At 51.7% G+C, this 20229-nt stretch overlaps 3 protein-coding genes across 4 annotated transcripts; 2 read left to right on the top strand and 1 right to left on the bottom strand.

Moving 5' to 3' along the window:
* Window positions 1-605: 605 nt before the first annotated feature.
* On the top strand, window positions 606-8210 carry ldb3b (LIM domain binding 3b). Of its 2 annotated transcripts, XM_068754352.1 has the most exons (9): window positions 606-928; window positions 2909-3060; window positions 3211-3286; window positions 5309-5331; window positions 5852-6049; window positions 6301-6324; window positions 7040-7209; window positions 7304-7340; window positions 7574-8210. In XM_068754352.1, the coding sequence occupies exons 1-9, from the start codon at window positions 833-835 to the stop codon at window positions 7668-7670; spliced, it is 873 nt and encodes a 290-aa protein (XP_068610453.1). In that variant the 5' UTR covers window positions 606-832; the 3' UTR covers window positions 7671-8210. The 2 variants fall into 2 exon arrangements, with proteins under 2 accessions (XP_068610453.1, XP_068610454.1); XM_068754353.1 differs by lacking the exon at window positions 6301-6324.
* A 1106-nt stretch (window positions 8211-9316) lies between these two features.
* On the top strand, window positions 9317-12270 carry sncgb (synuclein, gamma b (breast cancer-specific protein 1)). The gene is made up of 6 exons (XM_068754819.1): window positions 9317-9507; window positions 10927-10968; window positions 11119-11246; window positions 11406-11423; window positions 11952-11993; window positions 12262-12270. Exons 1-6 carry the CDS (start codon window positions 9387-9389, stop codon window positions 12268-12270), a joined length of 360 nt encoding a protein of 119 aa, XP_068610920.1. The 5' UTR covers window positions 9317-9386.
* A 1508-nt stretch (window positions 12271-13778) lies between these two features.
* glud1b (glutamate dehydrogenase 1b) lies at window positions 13779-20229 on the bottom strand. Its single transcript, XM_068754946.1, has 14 exons — window positions 19833-20229; window positions 17916-17996; window positions 17714-17769; window positions 17583-17646; window positions 17248-17335; window positions 16854-16860; window positions 16423-16602; window positions 15482-15619; window positions 15267-15404; window positions 15103-15183; window positions 14891-15014; window positions 14680-14771; window positions 14536-14598; window positions 13779-14447 (listed from the first exon to the last, which is right to left on the bottom strand). The coding sequence occupies exons 1-14, from the start codon at window positions 20227-20229 to the stop codon at window positions 14328-14330; spliced, it is 1629 nt and encodes a 542-aa protein (XP_068611047.1). The 3' UTR covers window positions 13779-14327.

Below are 20229 nucleotides of genomic sequence, written 5' to 3'. Positions count from 1 at the left end.
AGTATTGATCCAGGCTGCATGCTAAGCTAAGCTAACGGTAGTAAATAAGCAACCACCTCTTTTTCTTTCAGCTTTAAATCTAAAGTGTTTATTGTAACACCAACACACACACACAGCAGCAACAGGTGTGTGTGTGTGTGTGTGTGTGTGTGTGTGCTAACTTGATGCTAACAGCTGCTAATTGATTCCTTTCACATCACAAACAGCTCAGCTCAGAGATTCGGCGCCGGGTAATTTGTCGTTTCCTTTTCCGACATCAGAGTGATTACAGATGATGAGGCGTTAGCCGCTTGGGCCGACAGCGCTAAGAGAGGGAGGAAGAGAGAGGGAGAATGTGTCGCGGTAAGAGGGGTCTATATCGGCCATGTGAATCGGCAGTGAAGCATTCTGGGGCTTCGTGTTTCAGGCCTTATAAGGGTCAGGGCCCCTATGTCTCTGCTCGCCCCGGCTATTCTTAGACTGTATGTCCCTCAACCTCAGCAACTCTGCAGGCAAGAGACGCTTCTCCATCTGATATTACACGAAAAGAGACTTTCAGACTTTCTCAAATCTGTTTTTGCTCATTACCGGCTCTTCCTGTGCATCCCTCTCTTTTGTATTTGTAGCAGCGTTCCCACCCGACCCATCCACCACCACCACCGCCACCACCGGGGTGTTCGTCCTCAGAGCTGGGAACAGACGGGGGGGGGGGAGAACGTACCGAAGTCCAGGCCGAGGGAAGGGAAGGCTGCAGGCGGGACGAAAAGGACAGCCAGCAAAAAATACGGCGGAGGGCACGGCGAGCAGAACGAGGACTCGTAAGCCGGGGGGAGTGTTGACGTTTAAAACGAAGATGAGTTCGTACACAGTGACTCTGAACGGCCCCGCTCCGTGGGGCTTCAGACTACAGGGGGGGAAGGACTTCAACATGCCCCTCACCATCTCCAGGGTAAGGAACCGTCACGATGATCAACAGCAGCGCGGCGACGAACGTTGGCGTGAAAGTCGCCGTTTCCTGCGTGAACATCCCGTCTGGCTAGATGTGACTGTAAATGTATTTCAACCGCCTCCTCGCTGGTTGTTTGATGCGTTGCATGTTGATTCAGTGGATGTGCACACGGTACATGTGTGATATGTGTGTGTGAGCAGAGGTTATGTAATGTTGCCGTACATGATGAGGATGGGGGGGGGGGGGGGGGTAATCTCCAGAGAGTTTTCCAGAATAGAGCGGCGGTGGAAAGACTGGAATAGTTTTCCTGGAGTTTAGGTGCAGCTGCGTTCTTTGACTTTTACGCCGTCGGTATCCAGATTAAATTTTTTACAATCACCTCACTGTTAGATCATTCTGTTACAAGAGGATTTACCAAAACAAAACAAATTTGAATGAATTAATATTTAATAATGCCTTAAATAATCCTGAACCTTTATTACAGGTTATTTTTGTCCTAAAAGTTAAGGAATTAAAGGGGAAATTATGAAATTGAAGTGTATTTACAGCTTTCCCTTTAAATAGCACCGGAGGAGAGGTGGATGGATGGATGGATGATGGATGGATGATGGATGGATGGAACGAGGGATGGCCATGTGAGAGGGGAGATGCTAAGGGAATCTCGTTTTACCTCTATTGAGGATTCTTCTTCGCTTGCAGTCAGTTTCTGTTTCACCTTTTTGGAGCTGCTGTGTGATGATGATGATGTCATGGTGAGGATGAAGATGGACGGAGAGAGAAAGAGAGAGGACAGGGTGGAGGTTCCCTCCAGGATGCTTCTGAGGAGCGTACAGTCGTTTTATGTTCGTGACATTTGGATCCAAGCCATGGTCCAGATTGAGGAGCTCAGAATTGCGTCTCTACTCTCTGCTGATGATGTGGTTCTGTTCGCATCAGGCCATGATCTCCAGCACGTTTTTGAACCCTCGATTGAGGACCTGCTGGGAAACAGTGAATGGATTCCAGCGGTTCTGGGCCGAGGAGTCTTCACAAGTTCACAAGACGAGGTCAGCCTCAGCGACAAAGACTTCGATTTCCAGCGGGAGCTGCTCCTTTGGGTCAAAAGGAGTCATTCGAGGAGGCCTCCAGGGCACAAACTATCGGGAGGCCGAGAACTCGCTGTGTGGATCACGTACAGGATCCCTCAGGATCATCTGGATGTCTTGACCCAACACGGGATAAGTGGAAGAAGACGGATGGCTGGATGGACATTTCCAGCGGCGGCGAGACGTGGGTCACGTACGGCTGTTTTTGAAACGTTAGCGGAATATGCTAACGTACATGGAAGAATCCATTTGCAGGCCGGTGATTGGCTCCTCGACATGTCGGTGGAAGATCGCTCCAAAAACCCGACTGTTGCTCTTTCATTAAAATTCAATTTCCCCAGAATCAAGACTTCGCAGCCGTTTCCTGTCCCCTTGTTTTTGAAGTGTTTGATGCATAAGAAAACATGCGAGACAGCGTGTGTGTGTGTGTGTGTGTGTGTGTGTGTGCGCGATTACAGCGAGGCAGACATACGCCACACAGAGCCAGGATAACAGTAATCAAGCAGGGCTGAACAGCGCTGATGAAAATATAGAAAATAATAATGGAGGAAGTCCTGTGTGAGTGTCGGGAGCAGGTGGGTGGCTGTGTGGATGTTGGGGGGGGGGGGGGGGGGGGGGGCTCAGAGGGGTCAATCATAGTGAAACCACCGGCGTGGATTATTTTTAATCTCTTTAACGAGCCCACTGTAAACTAAGACCCGATTCTGTGTAGACCGTCTTCAGGTGTCGGGTCCGCGCACGTCTGCAGCAGCGAAAAGCAAAATCTAAGAAATGCTAGGAGGCAGTAGAGAGTTAATCCAGCATCCTGAAGCATATAATCTATAACGTGTGTGTGCGTTTGTACCTGCATCTTCCCTCTCCGTTGCCCCCCCCCCCCCCCCCCCCCCACACATAGATAACTCCAGGCAGCAAGGCGGTGAGCGGCAGCCTGGCGCAAGGCGACGTCATCTCAGCCATCGAAGGGGTCAGCACCGAGGGGATGACGCACATGGAGGCCCAGAACAAGATCAAATCCGCCACCAACAAACTGTCCCTCACGATGCTGAAGTAAGCAACCGGCCACCGGAGCGACTCGCCCGGGGAGCAGCACATAAGAACTTCTTATTCTCGCACAATGTTGGAATTTAAAGGATGTTAAAGTACCCAAAAAAAATGCCGCATTTAGCTTTTTTTTTTTATCATCATATCAATCTTCAGATCAAGACGTCCTGCACTGTTTCCCACAGCAACTCCAAGGATGGACTCCCCCATGCCCATCATCCCCCACCAGAAGGTAAGAACAGCCCCCACAGCAGCAGTAACAAACACTTACACCAGTTTGCACGCACGCCTGTAAAATCGGTTTGGTAACGGGCGTCAGGTCGAGTCCTGCCGCAATCTGGCGTCCCACAGGGAGGTTTGTGGTGACGTCAGAGTTTAGCAAAGAAGCAAACAACGAAATGAACGAAGAGGCAAAGACGAGACTCAGTATTTATGGACAGAGAGAATACTCCCAAAACAACGAACCCCCCAGAAGGTCCCATCAGACGCTGGTGGTGGCGACGGCCGATGAAGCTGATGAAATGACATTGGTGAATTTGTGAAGGCTGATGGTGATTAGGGGGGGGGGGCTGGATGACAGCAGGTTGACTGAACATAGGTACAGAGAGAATCATATCTAAAAGGAGCAGCCAGATGATTGGCTTACGATGACGGCATGCCACCGCGCTATTGGATAGACCAGCCGCCGCCGAACAGCTGACGATGAGCTCAGTGTTCAAACAATAGTCTTCCTCGCCGGGCTTTCGCTCTGAGCTCAGGTCCAGCAGGGACAAACATACCTGGCTGGACTCCAGGTAAGAGATCAGGCAGCTGGTGGAGTGTGTGTGTCCCCCCCCCCCCCCCCCTCACTGGGATGGCGTGAGTTTGAGGGGGGCGACGCCTCCGTCACGGAATACCTCCAGATGTAACTTAAGGTCGCAATCTGCTTCGTCCCGACGAATCACATCCACGGATCCGTCCTGGCTAATGCGTTTCCCCTCTGGAGCCGAGCTGCAGCCGCCACTGGGGGGGGGGGGGTCAGGTGTCAGGACGATGATGGTAGAATCATACCTGCCACCCTCACACACACACACACACACACACACACACGAGAGAGAGCAGCTGCTGTTCACGCTCATAGAATATTCCGCTCAGGTACCATCACCCTGATTCCCCCTCACCAAGTTAACGCGCTGCATTTATTACCTTTTTAATTATATAGACTGTATATATATATATATATATATTTACAAATCCTCTGAACTGTTGATAAAAACTCTGAACTCTTGGGTTCTTGGAATGCCTGTAATCCCTGATAATACGTCGCCTTAAATGTTCTCAGAACAGAAACGATTTGACGTTTTGTGCGAGGGACGAATAAAGTCTCAGCCGAGCAGAGAACACGTCATTTAAATTCGATCTCCCTCCTCCTCAGATTCTCCGTCTCTAAGTTACTCTGGTGCCGTCTGATCTCTCCGAGCTCTCAACCGGTGGGCGGCTTGGCCTTGACACTAATCGCAGATCCGGCAGTCTCTCAGTCCCACCTTGAGACTGCACAGTGTGGGCCGCTCCCCCCTGATAAGGCCAATACGATCTCAGGGTATCCACAAAAAAAATAAAAATACATTTGAACCTTCAACAATTCGGCCAGCTCGTTCAGCGTAGCTTAGTTTATAATCATTTGTCCGAGACTCCTCTCGGGATTCTAATCACATCCCTACGTTTGTGCTCTACCTCCAGACCTCCACCCCCATAACCCTTTGGGGGGGGGGGGTTCACGCCTCCTTATAATGCATGTGAGGCCGGGGAGGGAGGGGTGCATGGATGTGTGTGTGTGTCTAAACTACGATAAGAAGTCAAGGACGGAAGGAAACCAGCAACTCCCAATCTAAACTGCGCTAGCAGGTGCAGTCAGAAGGCCGTACGAACAGCAGGTTTAACCCTTGAACGTCCTGCTGACGTCTCCAACACTTTGCGAGGCGGCTTCCACCTCCAGCCGGGATTCATCCATGGGGAAGGCTGCGGGGGGGGGGGGGGGGGGGTCAGGTTGTTGTGTTTGTGTCTGTCCTGTGCTAAATGCGTCCACGTCCCGCGTGGGAGACGCTCCTGCTCCCGTCAGTCACTCCCGGAGGAAGCTGGGAGAAATCCCGGTGATGACAGACGGCTGCTCCTCCAACCTGTGCGTGTGGATTCCAGCGCAGGAAACTCTCCTACGAGCACATTCGGACGCGTTGTTGACGCCTCGTCCCTCCTTTTCTGTCTCTGTCTGTTTCAGGTTATCGCAAACACAGCTGCAAAGTCAGTGCCGCCGCACCTTCCGTTATTTAATGTGCATGAAGTTCATTAGAACTCAGTTGACCTTCGTTTAAAGGCATGAGAGAAGATATTCCATGAATGCATCTTTACGCTTGTGTGTGTGTCTTCTCATTTTTAATGCTAGTGATGACGTCATGATGTACAAACCCTCAGCGTGTCCCAAAACCATGTGAAATACTAACCTTACGTCATAGACAGTGCTGCGTAATACACGCAGGCGCAGTGCGCCATCTAGTGGCCTGTAGAGGCAGTGCAACTTGCATTATTTTTTATAAATCATTCAAAATTGAATATGCAGTATTTTTTGCAGCTTTTTTTTTTGTTTGGGCCCTTTCTTTTCTGTCATCCAATCAGGAGGCAGAACATGGAGGAGAATTTAGTCAATTAGACTTAAGCCTCGCTGTTTGACATCGGAGCAGATCCTATTCAATCACACACACTCATTCCCCTCTCCTCCCCCCGACATGTTCACCCGAAACCGGCTCCTCTTCCACCCGGACAGCGTGGAGTACACGCCCAGCTTCAACCCCATCGCCCTGAAAGACTCCGCCCTGTCCACCCACAAGCCCATCGAGGTCAAAGGTCCGGGAGGAAAGGCCACCATTGTGCACGCCCAGTACAACACGCCAATCAGCATGTACTCACAGGACGCCATCATGGACGCCATCGCAGGCCAGTCGCAGGCCAAGGGACACGACAGGTGAGGTCACACAGTCCAGCGAATCTCTTGAATCTGATTGGCTGTACACCTAATTAGCCCTTATGCTAAACATTCCGAACACCTCGACTACGCCCGGGGGCTTCTCCGCGTCGTCTCTGTCCTTCAATGCTCCTTGCCTTTCACCCAATTTCCTCTCCTCATCCCATCAAACCAACCAACCGCACCTGTGTTGTCCTCCGCCCGTCCTCCCTCCCCCTCCCGTCCCTCCTCCGCCCCGGTTGTGACCCCAGTGAGGAGGCGGGCTCCCCCTTGGCGTAAGTACAGCAGCGCTCCTCTCCCAACGCTCCTCTCCCAACGCTCCTCTCCCAAGTCTCACGATAGCAGCTTGTGCATCGCTGAACGTGATCGTCCCTGGACGATGGACACACTCACTAACCACGGGTCCGTCTCGGACTCGGCTACGTTTGTGGAAGTACTTAAAGTACTTTGACCAAAGTGTGGGAGTGTTTCCTCTAATAAAGTTTCCCTACTAGCCTCCTCATACCTGGAGCTAACGTCCCACATGGGTGAGCTGAGCACAGGTGGACCGAGTCTGTTGGACCTGTGTCCACCTGGACCTGAATCCATAAATGAATTTTGACATCTGTGGAGCGTCCCGATACTGAGCGGATGTCCACTGATCAGGTCACCCAGGAGGGACGTTAGAGGGGACGTTAGCGGGGGGAACCCGTGAGACGTCACAGCATGGGAATGTTCCGAGTATCCCAGGCAACTGTCCCATCAGGATTGTCTCACTTTCCTAATATTAATTAAAAGGCTAAGCATTGCTAACAAAGCGTGTGTGACGTAGCGCAAATGCATTTATCGATTTATAAGCAACGCCTCAAGATAGTCGACGTAATTCCAACTCACGATTTTACTTCAGGAGCAAATCAAAGCTTCAGAAGGTGTTCCAAACTCTACGTTATTACAGTACTTTAGTAAATGTACTCTGATTACATCCTGATGACCGTACCTTCTGCCCTGCAGCGGATCTCTGCCCGTCAAGGATCCCGTGGTCGACTGTGCATCTCCGGTTTACCAGGCAGTGATCAGGCCAGGAGATCCGAACCTGAATATGTCTGAGTGGGCCCGTCGCGCCGCCAACCTGCAGTCCAAGAGCTTCAGGATCCTGGCCCACATCACCGGCACCGAGTACCGTCAGTATTCCCTTCCCGTTGCGACCCCCGTTCCTGCTTTTCGCCTCATTAGCCGGTCCTTGGTGAACCCTTTTGTTCATTTCTGCCCATGCAGTGCAAGATCCAGATGAGGAAGCCCTGCAGAAGTCGAGGTAAGATGGGGGAGAACATCTGTTAAGATCAGTCCCTGGTGCCGGTTAGCTTAGCATAAAGCCAGGAAATGGGGAGAAACCACTTCCCTGGTTTCGTATAGAATTAATCGAGCGTCAGCACAAACACATTTGACTTATCTGTTCCAGTCTTTCTGCAAAGCTAAGCTAAATTAGCCGCAGAGCGTTTTGATTTGTAAAAGTGTCCGGCCTTTTCCCGCCTCCCGCGCCATCAGGGAGAAGTTTGAGTCGGAGGTGAGGGGGCCTCGCTTCGCCAAGCTGAAGAACTGGCATCACGGACTGTCTGCACAGATCCTCAACGTCCAGGAGTAAAGAGCAGCCGCAGAGGACACGGAGAGGGAGGACACGGAGAGGGAGGACACGGAGAGGGAGGACATGGACAAAAACACAGGCGTTGACAGAAAGAGGGGGTGAATTAAGGAGGGGGGGGGAAAGGAGCAGGGGGGAGGACGCAACTCCTCAAGGAATGTGAGATAGTGTTGTAGCTTAGATTAGTACAATGTGAGACATTACCTGTTAGCGTGAGAATGCTATGTTAGCATTAGCTTGATATTAACTGTCTGATGTACCCGCCTGCTGCTGAGACATTTAGGGTTTTCTTTCTTTCCTTGTGTCCCGTCTCCCTTAAGAAGAAGGGAAATTGTACAAAACATATTAAATATTCAAAGTGAAAATGCAGAACTGATGTTTCTTTTAGTACGTAACGCGAGCGTTGAGATTTTAACACTATTAGCACGCTTGTGAGATGACACGCAAACACGGGGATTCACCGACACGCACGAGTACACCATGTAAAAAAAATGCACTCAAAATGTACCGATATCAATGTGAATAAATGTTTTACTAAAACCACATGGCTGAGTGAAGTGTTGTAAAACTGTGATGCTGAGCAAAGAGCAGTCGAGCTAAGATTAACTGCAGACAGCCCTCTGCTGATATGAAATATTGATCAGTGCAGCTATGAGTCACAGAAATGGCGAGTCAAGTCTGGTGCCGTTTGACTTCCTGGATATTTTACCCGACACAGATTTGACTTCAGATTTAAACACTAATGTCTTTAATACTGAAACTCTATTGGCAGAAAAAGGGTTTTGCACTTGACCCAAAAATACACTCAAGGATGATTTTTAAACCTGTAATTTGTGGCTGGAACGCTGCGTCATGATGTCATGCCTGTTTCCGCCACCAGAGGGCGGGGAGATTCTGAGAGACGAGATGTTCTCATTTTAATTTAAGATCAAACACAAAGAGAGGCGTTCCAAATACATCACTGCCCCGCCCTTTCTTTTGTCACGTTTATGAGCTAAATGCAAAAAAAAAAAAAATACATGCTGCAGCTTATTTTCTCCGCTGGCCTCGTGTTCAGCTAAAAATAAAACAGAAACTGGAGCTGCAGCTATATTAAAACTATATCCTCTCAAATGCTGCCGAGTCGGCAGGGCTGAGAGAAATAGGACGAAGGGAGGGGGTCCGGCTGATTCAGGATGTGATGACAAAGCATTTTTTTTTTTTTAAAGTGACGTGCAGAAATCGCTGCTTGCTTTCTGAACAACGCTCAGAACGCTGCGGGACGCGAGATTTAACGGCTGAACGTCACCGGGCTTATGACGGTCAGACGCCGAGGCTCGTCTCGTTACGTAACGGCACTCACAAGCTCAGCATCTAAAAAAAAAAAAAAAAAGAAAAGGTGTGACCATAGCAACAGACCAATCCAAACACACCAACAGCCAGCTGGAGGAGAGAGGTGGATGTTGGGTGGAGGGGCGGATTGGAAATGCTGCAGCATCCAGTCATCCCTCCTCCTCCTCCTCCTCCTCCTCCTCTTCTCTCCATCTCAGTCTGCGTGCTGAAGCCCTGCCGTGTGGTCCTCCCAGTCCTCTGATGAAGCGCTAAAGGGAGGAGGAGCCATAATACACACACACACACACACACACTCCGACATTGCACGGCGTCTCTTCTGCACGCTCACCGTCAGCACCAGCCAGGCCCGTTTGGAGCAGGGGAGCCCAGCCGTCTCGTCGCCCCAAAATGGATGCACTGATGAAGGGGTTCTCCATGGCCAAGGAGGGGGTGGTGGCCGCCGCGGAAAAGACCAAAGCCGGAATGGAGGAGGCGGCAGCCAAAACCAAGGAAGGGGTGATGTATGTAGGTAGGTAGCACATCTCGTCTTAAGGTACGTTCAAGGGGGGGGGGGGGGGGGGCATCATACGTTTGAGGTGGGGTCCCGAGGGCGTCCACGTATAGGACACAACAGAGGGCGGATGATGTGGAAGGGAAGAATGAATGTGATTAAATTAGCAGAGGAGGGATGATGCTGCAGGACTGGTGCAGGGCAGAGGGTGGGGGGGGGGGGGGGGGCGTGATGGAGGAGGTGGGAGAAGTTGTAGCTGGAAGAGAGGGGGAGAAGAAAGGAGAAGCGGATTGGGACGTCCTCCTTCACGTCCCTCGGTTTGTTCATTCAGGAGGGGAGCTGACCCACATTGGGGCCTGCCGCCATGTTTGAAGTGCGTCCCCGGATAATCGAAGGAAAATCAAAGATGGGGGGGGGGGGGGGCGAGAAGACGGCAAAATGAAATCCAAATGGTGTCGTTTTTAGAGACGCTTCCTCATCACGCCGCCGCTTCCTGCGCTTCTCCGTAGGCCAATGCGATGCGTCACTCCTCAAGGTTAAACCGAGGCTTTTAGGCCACAGGAGAAAGGAGGGGCGGGGTGGAGGAGAAGGAGCAGGAGGAGGAGCAGGGGGGTGAAGAGGAGTTGGGAAGTCTTCTTCATGGCTCCTTTCCCGCTGACCGTCACGCAGCGGCTTCAGAATCTTGATGATGGCGGAGGTGGAGATGATGAGGATGATCTTGGTGTGTGTGTGTGTGTGTGTGGGGGGGGGGGGGGGGGAGAAGCAGTGTCTGCTGCTTTGATGACTAGCCCCCCCCCCCCCTCTTAAAACAACCTCCACCGACGGCACTCAAAGATGGAGGGATGCGTGGGGAGGGACAGAGAAAGGACGTTTCTGGACTCCTGAATGAACAGATAGAGGGACAGGAAGAGGAAGAGGAAGAGGAAGAGGAAGAGGACGAGGAAGAGTGGTGATGGGAGAGATGGAGGGATGAGAGTAAGAAGAGAAAGAGAGAAAGAAATAAACATGCAGATTGAAGGAGGAGGGACAGAACCGTCCTCATAGTCTTGGGGGGCGGGGGGGGGGGGCATTCATCGATTATCGGTTCCTTCTGCCTGTTCATGCACGCATGGAATAGAATCCGCCCACATCTTGATCAATAAGGTATATTTAAAATGAAATCAATAGTTCCATCAGCACGGTGCTCAGGGTATCCAGTGACACCGGCCTGCCTCTGCGGGGGGGGGGCGTCTGGCTCTGCAGTGCCGCTCCGGACTCGTGCACGTGGCTCATGCAGCGCAGGGAGCGTGAGGGAGAGATGGAGAGAAGACGGGAACGTCCGCATCGTCGGGATTCCATCGCGGTTCCCGCCTTTCATCTCCCGGATGCGTGTCCTTTTCCTTCCCGTGAATGCTGGAAACTACATTGATCGGATTATAATCTGCGTTTGACCCTCAGGCAACAAGACGAAGGAGGGCGTCGTGTCATCGGTGAACACCGGTAAGAAAACCCGCCGCAGCGATTTCCAGCGTTCCGAGTTCCATCCCAGTTCGGAATAGAACCGATCGGAGTGGTTTTTACTCACAGCCACCACAAGGGGGCGTGCACGCAGCCTCTGACTGTATTAACCATCCCCGCTCTGCATCTCAGTGGCCAACAGGACCGTGGACCAGGCCAACATTGTCGGCGAGACGGTGGTTACCGGGGCCAACGAAGTGTCACAGTTGACCGTGGAGGGGGTGGAGAACATCGCCGCGTCGACCGGGGTGGTCAGCCAGGTGAGCTCAGCAGGTTAACGGTGCCAGTGGGAGGAGTTCCCTCGGGGTGGCTGGATCCAGCTTCGGCGTCTTTACGCACATCTTGTGTGTGCGTGTCTTTCGTGTGTGTCTGTGCTTACCTGTGCTCGTTTTGTGTCGTCTGTCTCACCTGTGCTTTAGGAGGAGCCTGTATACGAGGTGCCTGAAGGACAGAGCGGTGTGGGTGGGGGGGGGGTCATAGGTCACGCTGGGGAGGGGATGCTCCGCATGCCGTCTACACCCAAGTTAATGACACTTTAGCGCCGCCTTTGCATCCTAATCCCAATCCTGCAGCTAATCCGTCTTTGCCTGCAGGATTGTTGTTTAGAGGTGATCTTTATTAGACATTTACCTCATTAGCCCACGGTGTCAGATTACATACGAGCCCTCAGCCCCATCTCCAGCATGTCAGATAAGATGATCAATGTATTCACGCTATGCACCAGATTAAGCTCGTGCGCTAACGGCCCGGCTAACGGCCCGGCTAACGGGCCGGCTAACGGGCCAGCTAACCCCACTAACGTGTAGAGCACGATGACGAGGGATGACTCAGCATGATCGCCGTCGTCTCTGCGCTTCAGTCCCCCCCCCCCCCCCAACCCAACCTAACCTAACCTTCATCTGATCCTCTCAGACAAATTCACGCCATTTCTAATCGATATTATTGTTGCCCCCCCCCCTCCGCAGGGAGAATATGGAGGAATGGAGCAGGGCGGGGAAGGCGGAGAGGTAAGAACCGATTCGTTTGCGTAAACGGACGCCATTAAGGGTCCGAGCGTTGGGGGATCATTATTGGTGGGAAACCGGAGCGGGGGAGGGACGCACCTGCTCTATTCTGACAGGTGAATAATCCCGTCAGAATAGAGCAGATTAAAATAAACGATATCAACAATCAATCCTGGCCTATGATTGATCAGGATATTACATCTCCTGAACATCCAAGGAGCTTCTTCTTCTTTGGTGCCTGACGTGTTTCTCCTCTCCGTCTTCCCTACAGGGGTACTAGTCGTCATCGGGACCCCCCCCCACCGCCACGCTCTCCGGCGGCCCCTCGCTCCCCTCGCCTCGCTGCAGACTCCAGATGTTCGACGTATTTTTTTGTAACTTTACAGAACCAAAACCAACAAAAACAGACTCTTCCTCCTGCTGCACCTCAGACCCCCCCCCCCCCCAAGCTCTGTGGCCCCGCCCCCCACTTCTCCTCGCCTCTAACTTTTTGCAACCTGTAGCTTTTCCTTCACTGCCCTCCCCACTTGCCTCGCCTCACCTGTGTGTTCGTGCCGTCCTTATGTAAATCCCGGTGTTAACCCCCCTTAAACAACCCCCACCCCACACACACGCACGCACGCACGCACGCACGCCTTTCACCCCACAGAGAAATGTCACACAAACGCCCTCACAACAGACACACTTTCATTTGACACACACACACACTGCATACCGCAAAAGGCTGCGTAGGTGTGTGTGGATCAGCCAATCAGAGGGTCCGAGCTGTTGTCTGTGAGCTGGCGTGAAAATAACCCGGATGAGAGAAGAAGCGCGTGGAGGACAAATGGCGTTCTGATAGGTGCGCAGTAGTCCGTAAGATCAAACAGACCGCACGAACAGGTGTGTCGGATGACGTGTCGCAGCTAATTAGACCTAATATCGGTGTGTGTGCGTGGGGGGGAGGGGCTTAGAGAGAATCACAGGTGCGTTTAATTAAAGAAGTTGCCCCGAGTCGTCGCTGATTTAACTTGTAGTTCAATAAAAATAAAATAGAGCTAAAATATAAACGATTTGGGGGAAATGGGAACAGTAGATACGTTTAAAGTTCAAATGACGTAACATGAGAAACGTGACGTTGTAACGCATCATGCACGCGCTGCATCGGGTTCAAACCAGCTGAATGTGGCCACGTGCTGACGGTCACGTGTTGTTTTCACGTCGTCGCTTTGTAGTCTTTGTGGTTCGCATGCCAGGAGGTTGGGTGAGGGTTGAGCGGGAGGGCGGGGCTTTCTGTGTCGCTGTGCGCAGCTTGAATTGTGGGATATGTAGTTGTTAAGATTTTTATTCCTCACCAGTTTGAACCCCGGCTGTCCTGCCCATCAACTTGTCTCGGCCTATCAGAGCGTCCCATTTTCCTCCCTGCCGATGTGACGTCTCCTGTATCAGTGTGTGTGTATCCGCGCGTGTGTGTGCGCGCGTGTATCAAGTGTGTGTTTGTGTCTCTAGCCGTTGTTTTTACTTCGAGGCCAATGGGAACCGGATGACAGCACGTTGCCTTATCGAGCAATCTGACGCACACACACACACGCACGCACGCACACGTGCACACACACCATGTTTACGTTGCCATCGAAGCAGACTCGCTGATTTTATAAATTATACCAGTGAAATTAAAAAGGTTCTGTTGAAATCCAGCGACCGTGTCCAGGATTTATTGGAGCTCACGTTCCGGGCCGGACGAGAAAGACGTTTCTTACCTCATTATGACGACAACAACAACAAAAACAGATGAAACAGTTTCATGTTCTCATGGATATTTTATTGGTTAAAAAAAAAAAAAAAAAAGAGAATCAAATAAAAATACATCTCCAACATAAATTCCAATGTTGAGGAACTGGACGCTTTAAACAGAGTAAACCGAGGAGAAGCAGTTTGGCATATAATGAGGACGCAACGGGGGGAGGGGGGGGGCATCTGTGGAAAAAGGGTAAACGTCACGACTCGCCTTTAAACCCAGACACAGGAAGTGGAGCTAAATGGATTCTATAATCTCTTTTATTCACCTGAAATCTGATCTAAATCCCTTTTAACGCGAAGCTGGTCGTCTCTTTAAGAGCAGACCTCTTTAAGGCATCCGCAGGAAGGGTGTTCCAAACATGGTCATGTGTCCCCCCCCCCAAAATAAAACCCCATCTTATTCCTCAACAGAATCATCAAAAACAAAAAGAGAAACATTTTGAAAGACACAGAATTATTGGTACGATGGCAGGATAAATACGAGCAGCAGTAAACGGTGATATATTCTGAAAGCTGGGGGGGCGAGGGGAGGTGGGGGGGCGAGGGGGGCGTGGCCGTTCATGTGAAGGTGAGCCCGGCCTCGTTGTAGACTTTGAACACCTTCTCGATGGCGTTGACGTAGGCCGCCGTCCGCAGGTCCAGTCCCAGGTTGTACTTGCTGGCTGTACGCATGATTTGCTGGAGGGGCAGAGGAGACGGTTAAAAACCAGCCTTCACAGGAAGGAGGAGGAAGAGGAAGAGGAGGAGGGTCCCGTGGACCCCTTACCCGGGCAGATCGCTCCATGGTGTAAGCCAGCCCGGAGTGGACGATGTCCTTCTCAGAGGCTCCCTGCAAAGGAAGAGGACATCCGTCTCTCACGGGACGCGGTGCATTTAAAGACCAGTGGGGGGCGCTGGAGGTTTGACTCACCGCCACTCTGGCCTGGAAGTCGGCGGTCGGAACGACCGGGATGGGACCTCCCTGCTTGCCGAACTTCCTTTCCAGGCTTTCCTGCACGGACACTGAAAGAGGAAAGAGAGGGGGGGGGGGGCACGCACACGCACACACACACACACGCACACACACACACGCGTTGGACGCCGCTCACGTTCCGGAGGCCGTGTGGGAGGAGTCTACTCACTGAGCAGGTGGTAGTTGGAGTCCCGCTCGTACTTGAAGGTCAGCCTTCCGTAGCTGACGTGGTTGAGGTTCTTCAGCCACTCGAAATAAGAGACGGTGACGCCGCCGGCGTTCAGGTACATGTCCTGCAGGGCCGGCGCCCAGATCATCAACGCCACGTTCTCTAAATATCGCTTCTGCAAACCCGATCTAATCCCCGGCGCCGCTTCTTACCGGGATGACCATGACCTTGTTCTCCAGGAAGATCTTGTCGGCGCTCGGGGTGGTGGGGCCGTTGGCGCCCTCGGCGATGATCTGAAGAGACAAAAACGCACTCTCTCACGCCGCCGCGAGGCAGAATTCGCTCTCGGTCGTTTCCGTGTTCCGACGTGGACGACCTTGGCCTTGATTCTGGGGGCGTTGTCGCGCGTCAGCTGCTTCTCCCCGGCGGCGGGGATCAGCACGTGGCAGTCGGCTTCCAGGATGCTCCCCTCGTAGGGTTTAGCTCCCGGGAAGCCCACGATGCTGCCGTTGGTCTACGGGGGGGGGGGGGAGGGACATTAGGAGGTCGCTAAAACGGGAAGAAAGGTAAATCAGGGGGTGGGGCTGGTACCAGTTTGTAGTCCTCCAGCTGTTTGGGGTCAATGCCGTCCGGGTTGTAGATGGCGCCGTCGATCTCGCCCACGCCCACGCACTTGGCCCCGAACCTGTGCAGGTACCTCATGGAGTGGAGGCCGACGTTACCGAAGCCCTGAGGAACGACACCGCGAGGTAAAAAGTATTAAACGAGGGGGGGGGGGGGCCTCCACACGACGCTCGCTTCATAAAAGAGACAGGAACTATATCCGAAGCAGCAGTCTGGTGCCCCCGTGTGGCCGGTTGAGTCATGACGTCATCATTTACTGTAAATGAGGCATCAGACAGGAGCCATTAAATTGTTGTGGAATAGACAAACCGGCATCGTCGTGTTTCTGATTTCAATCTGCAGCCTCGTTAAATAATATAGAAATAAATCCAGATCCGCCGTCCCGTCGGTCCGGATTACTCAGATTTACTTTAGTTATAGCATCTTAACAGAAATCTGCTCTCACTGATGAATCTCCAAGAAAATCTCATCTCAGTTGGAGATAATCCTTCCACACACGCACACACACACACACACACACACACACACACACACACACACACACACACACACACACACACACACACACGCTTTCTGACCAGTCACGGCTCCTTCTCTCTGACACAAACACGCCACGAACAAGCGCTCCTCGTTATCTACGCAACAAGCGAGAAGCGGCTCGAGCAGATCTTCAGCCGAGCCGCCTTCCTTCCTTCCTTCCTGACGGACGGAGAGACGGACATATTTGTCGAAGCGCCGTTACCGCCGTCGATTTATTCTGGATAGCATTCCAGGAACGCAGCGGCGGATGTCCTCGTCGTGTGTGTGTGTGTGTGTCCCACAACAATGAACTGATCTCCGACAGGTTGAAGGAGGCGTGCGTGTGCGTGTGCGTGTGCGTGTGCGTGTGCGCATGCGTGCGCGCGTACCTGGACGACGAAGGTCTTGTCCTGCAAGCCCGGCGTCAGGCCCAGCACGCTCATGTAGGAAGCCTCGTTGACGAAGTTCTCGATGCCGTGGAAAACGCCGCGCCCGGTGGCCGAGATGCGTCCGTGGATTCCTCCCTGGCTGATGGGCTTCCCCGTCACGCAGGCGTGAGCGTTGATGTCCTGCACGGAGACAAAGAGAAGACGCTGATCCCAGCCCAGCTTCGGGACGAGATCCAATCACAGGCGGTGGCGTTTCAATGGATGTTTATTCTACACCATCCTCTTTATCACCGAGAAACGTTCCGTTTAACTTCGGGCCGTTTGCGGTGGGACTTTTTTTTTGCTGTCGGTTGGTGACCTTGACCTTTGAACTCGACCTCAAGATGGTTCTAAATCACAGTCATGCGAGAGCTAATCCGAACAGAAGTAGCCACGTGACTAGTCAGAGCAAAACAGACGTCAGAAAAGATGAACGCGAGCGCGGGGTTAAACACACACACACACACACACACACACACACACACACACACACACACGCACACGCGAGTAAATGTTTTACATCTGTGGCCAGACTCAGCCCGTTTGGCAGGTTCTGACGGGGTTAACGTTAATTGATAACTAGAACACACAACCCTGAGGGGTGGAAAGCAGCGTTTTGAGAGAGAGCAGGGAAAGCGGTGGTCGTCCCGGACGGGAGCGGCAGGAAACGGCAGGAAATGACAGGAAACGGCAGGAAACGGCAGCTCGCGTGACTCGTTCGTTCCTCTTTCACTCGGCCTTGATATTCCCAGCGGAGTCGTGCACGTCCAAAACTCACGGTGTTGCGCGATGGTGTTAGCGTACGTGTCGGCAATCCAGGACATTTCCCTCTCCCCTGTGCTCATGTCAGGAGCCGGGACGTCGATGCCGGGTCCTGGCCAGGAAGAGACGAAAGGGAAGTGAAGCGAAGCAGCGTTAACCCTTTAAATATCAGGTCCAACAAGATTCTTTTTTTTTTAATCTAATCTTCCAGTTTCCGTTCCACTGAAATTATTTTGAGGCATTTTCTGAGGAGACAGACACACCCAACCCCCCCCCCCCCCCCTCCCCGGAGCCTGAACAAACAACCCTTTGTGAAGGAATGTTTGCTCCTCTGGGTGGAAGCAGTTTCAGAGACTCACCAATGAAGCCCTTCTTGGCCAGCTCGATGGTGAACCTCCTGGTGATCTTCTCCAGCTCGTTATCCTGACACAGAGAAGCAGTTTAGCCTTCGGCCACACAGCAAAGAGAGAATCCAGGGCGGGACCCGTACAGAGTAATTCTTGGGGTTGATCTTCACTCCGGCTTTGGCTCCTCCAAACGGCACATCTGGAGGAGAAAAGCACCAGAAGCAAAATATGGATGTTTAACGCTTCCGTGGGAGCGTTGCAGTTAAAAGTAGAGTCAAGGTACAAGTACAAGGTACAAGTACAAGTACAAGGTAGATGAATGACCCCAAACATGTAAATACTGACCAACAACAGCACACTTGTAGGTCATCAGAGACGCCAGAGCTTTGACCTCGTCCACCGACACGTCGGGGCTGTAGCGGATACCTGAGAGGAAACACGGGAGACACCTCAGTGCACCGCCACACACACACACACACACACAGACGCACACACACACACAGACGACGGATTCTTCCGGGAGACACACACAGCTCCACGGTTTCTACCTGGTGTGCCGTTTCTCTACTCATAGCTATATAATTAGACATTAGAGGCCACGTTTGCACATATTTTGCATAAATATGAAGGTTTCTCTTGTGGATTAAAGTATTTTCTCTTTAATAAGAATTATCTTTTTTTTACGGTTCCGTCTCAACCAATTTTTAGATGCCAATTTCGTTTCTTTTTAAAACGGGTGGAGGTTTAGAAACACTGGGATTACCCTTCAAGTGTTCCAACAACAGGAACCTTCAGTAGGTGGGAGGTTCTGTCAAAGACCAGACTGGAACCTGCGTAATTTAAAAACCGGCCCATGAGAACCTCCCACAGGTCTGTGGTTCCGGTCCAACTGTCGCTGCAGCAGCTGCTGGTGATCGTCTCCCTGGCGTCTCGCGAGATCGTACGAGGCTGCCCGAGTTGATGCCTTCGCCCTGCCCGCAACAGGAAGTTCCAAATATAGCCCCTCTGGAGCTGGCGGCAGAGCAGCCAAGGGCAAAGAGCACAAAGAGGGGGAAGGCAGGTTGCTTTCGGGGGACACAAGCAGCATGTGGGTGGCTAAAAGCCACCTATGATGAGGTCATCTTTCTGCGCCTCTTCATGACGCCTCAACGTAAATGTCTTATTACAGTCTGACCTCTAAACACAAAAAGCTCCCCGCCACGTTTTATTTCCATCTGTGCAAAGATCAGCGGATTCCCGGCCCGACAGAAGACCCACCGACGTAATGAAATCCAGACCCATTTTTTTATCCACTGGAAAAAAAGCTCTCACCATAGCAACAAGAGCCAAAACACACACATAAACACATTCCTCTGAAATGAGAGGCTCGTCTTTGTGGGGCTCCTGCAACACGACGGAGCTTCAGCTTAAAAGCTGCCAGACATTTTGATTTCTCACGGATCGGGCTTTCAAAACAGCCAGTTTGGTTTTAATCACTGGGTCCATGTACTCAATATATGTACTTCAGTCTGAGGTTTATTACATTGTTGTAAGTAGGATAGTCCTAAATAACTTTTAAAAGTTTGTGAACTGCACCATTTGTTTCTACATTATGGTCCCTCTGTGTCTCTGCACTTATTGCACATGTTTTACTTCTAGTTTCACTATGACCAGAGTCACATGAAGTACCGCACAGATTTACTGTCCTTCTGCATCGGAAGGAGAAGGACGTTGGTAGTTCTGCAAATGAAACAGAAGCTGGTGAGTTTTATTTAGGTTAAATAAAAATATGATGATGCTCAGCATTGGATGGTGTGTGTGTGTGTGTGTGTGTGTGTGTGTGTGTGTGTGTGCCACAGAAACTCAAACAGCCTCTGCACTTTGATCTGAACACAGTCAGGGGTGTTAATGTACTCCAGACTTTTTCATAAAGGATGTAAAACACCAGTTTAAAATAAAATCGCTCGACTGTGAAATTAACAAAATGTGATAAAAAGTTCATCCATGCAATTTAATCCTACTTATTATTTCTCCTATACGACACGTGTATGTATTTATCAGCCATACACCTTCCAAGAATATGTCTGCATTCACTAGAATGGGTGCTGTTAGCCCAATGCTAAGCTAATAATAGCACTGTGTATACATGTGTAGTGGTACAGTAGCCTAGCAGCTGTTGACAGCTTTTTATTATAAGCTAACGATACCGCTAGCCGATGCTAAGTAGCGAGCTAAAGCTAGCTGCCGCAGCGGCCAGTCGGGGAAGGTTGGCTCGTTTCTTACCTCCCTTGCAGGGCGTCCTGTGCTGGCTGTGCTGGGCGCGGTACCCCTCCACCACTTCCCACTCCCCGTTATCCTTCTTTATTGGGAAAGCCAAGCTCAGGACGTGATTGCAGGGCTTGATGATACGCAGGATGCCCCGCACACGGTTCCTCTTCTGCTCGGGGGACTCCCTGTTCTTGATGTCCTCCACCAGCTTGTCCTCGACGATGGCGACCCCGCGGTCGAAAAAGCCCTCGACCATCCTGAAGAAGTTGGGGTCGTCGGGCTCGTCTGCCGCATCGGCGTAGCGGCGCACCCGCATCAGGGAGGAAGACGCCGGGAGAGCTGAGTCAACGCACCCCGAGGCCAGGGCGCCGCCGACGGAGCGGCTCAGCAGCTCACCGAAATAGCGATACAT

The sequence above is a fragment of the Brachionichthys hirsutus genome, chromosome 21 (assembly GCF_040956055.1).
Source record: "Brachionichthys hirsutus isolate HB-005 chromosome 21, CSIRO-AGI_Bhir_v1, whole genome shotgun sequence".
In the NCBI taxonomy this organism is placed as follows: domain Eukaryota; kingdom Metazoa; phylum Chordata; class Actinopteri; order Lophiiformes; family Brachionichthyidae; genus Brachionichthys; species Brachionichthys hirsutus.
Note: the sequence above shows the minus strand (reverse complement) of the source record. Positions and strands in the feature narration are given on the sequence as shown.

Coding starts and splice junctions, on each gene's coding strand:
- ldb3b (XM_068754352.1), top strand. CDS start 833: ATGAGTTCGTACACAGTGACTCTGAACGGCCCCGCTCCGTGGGGCTTC. Junction 929..2,908: donor TGCCCCTCACCATCTCCAGG/GTAAGGAACCGT, acceptor CCCCACACATAG/ATAACTCCAGGCAGCAAGGC. Junction 7,341..7,573: donor GAAGCCCTGCAGAAGTCGAG/GTAAGATGGGGG, acceptor CCGCGCCATCAG/GGAGAAGTTTGAGTCGGAGG.
- sncgb (XM_068754819.1), top strand. CDS start 9,387: ATGGATGCACTGATGAAGGGGTTCTCCATGGCCAAGGAGGGGGTGGTG. Junction 9,508..10,926: donor GGAAGGGGTGATGTATGTAG/GTAGGTAGCACA, acceptor TTTGACCCTCAG/GCAACAAGACGAAGGAGGGC. Junction 10,969..11,118: donor CGTGTCATCGGTGAACACCG/GTAAGAAAACCC, acceptor TCTGCATCTCAG/TGGCCAACAGGACCGTGGAC.
- glud1b (XM_068754946.1), bottom strand. CDS start 20,229: ATGTATCGCTATTTCGGTGAGCTGCTGAGCCGCTCCGTCGGCGGCGCC. Junction 15,015..15,102: donor ACAAGGTCATGGTCATCCCG/GTAAGAAGCGGC, acceptor CCGGCCCTGCAG/GACATGTACCTGAACGCCGG. Junction 14,448..14,535: donor CCATGGAGCGATCTGCCCGG/GTAAGGGGTCCA, acceptor CTGCCCCTCCAG/CAAATCATGCGTACAGCCAG.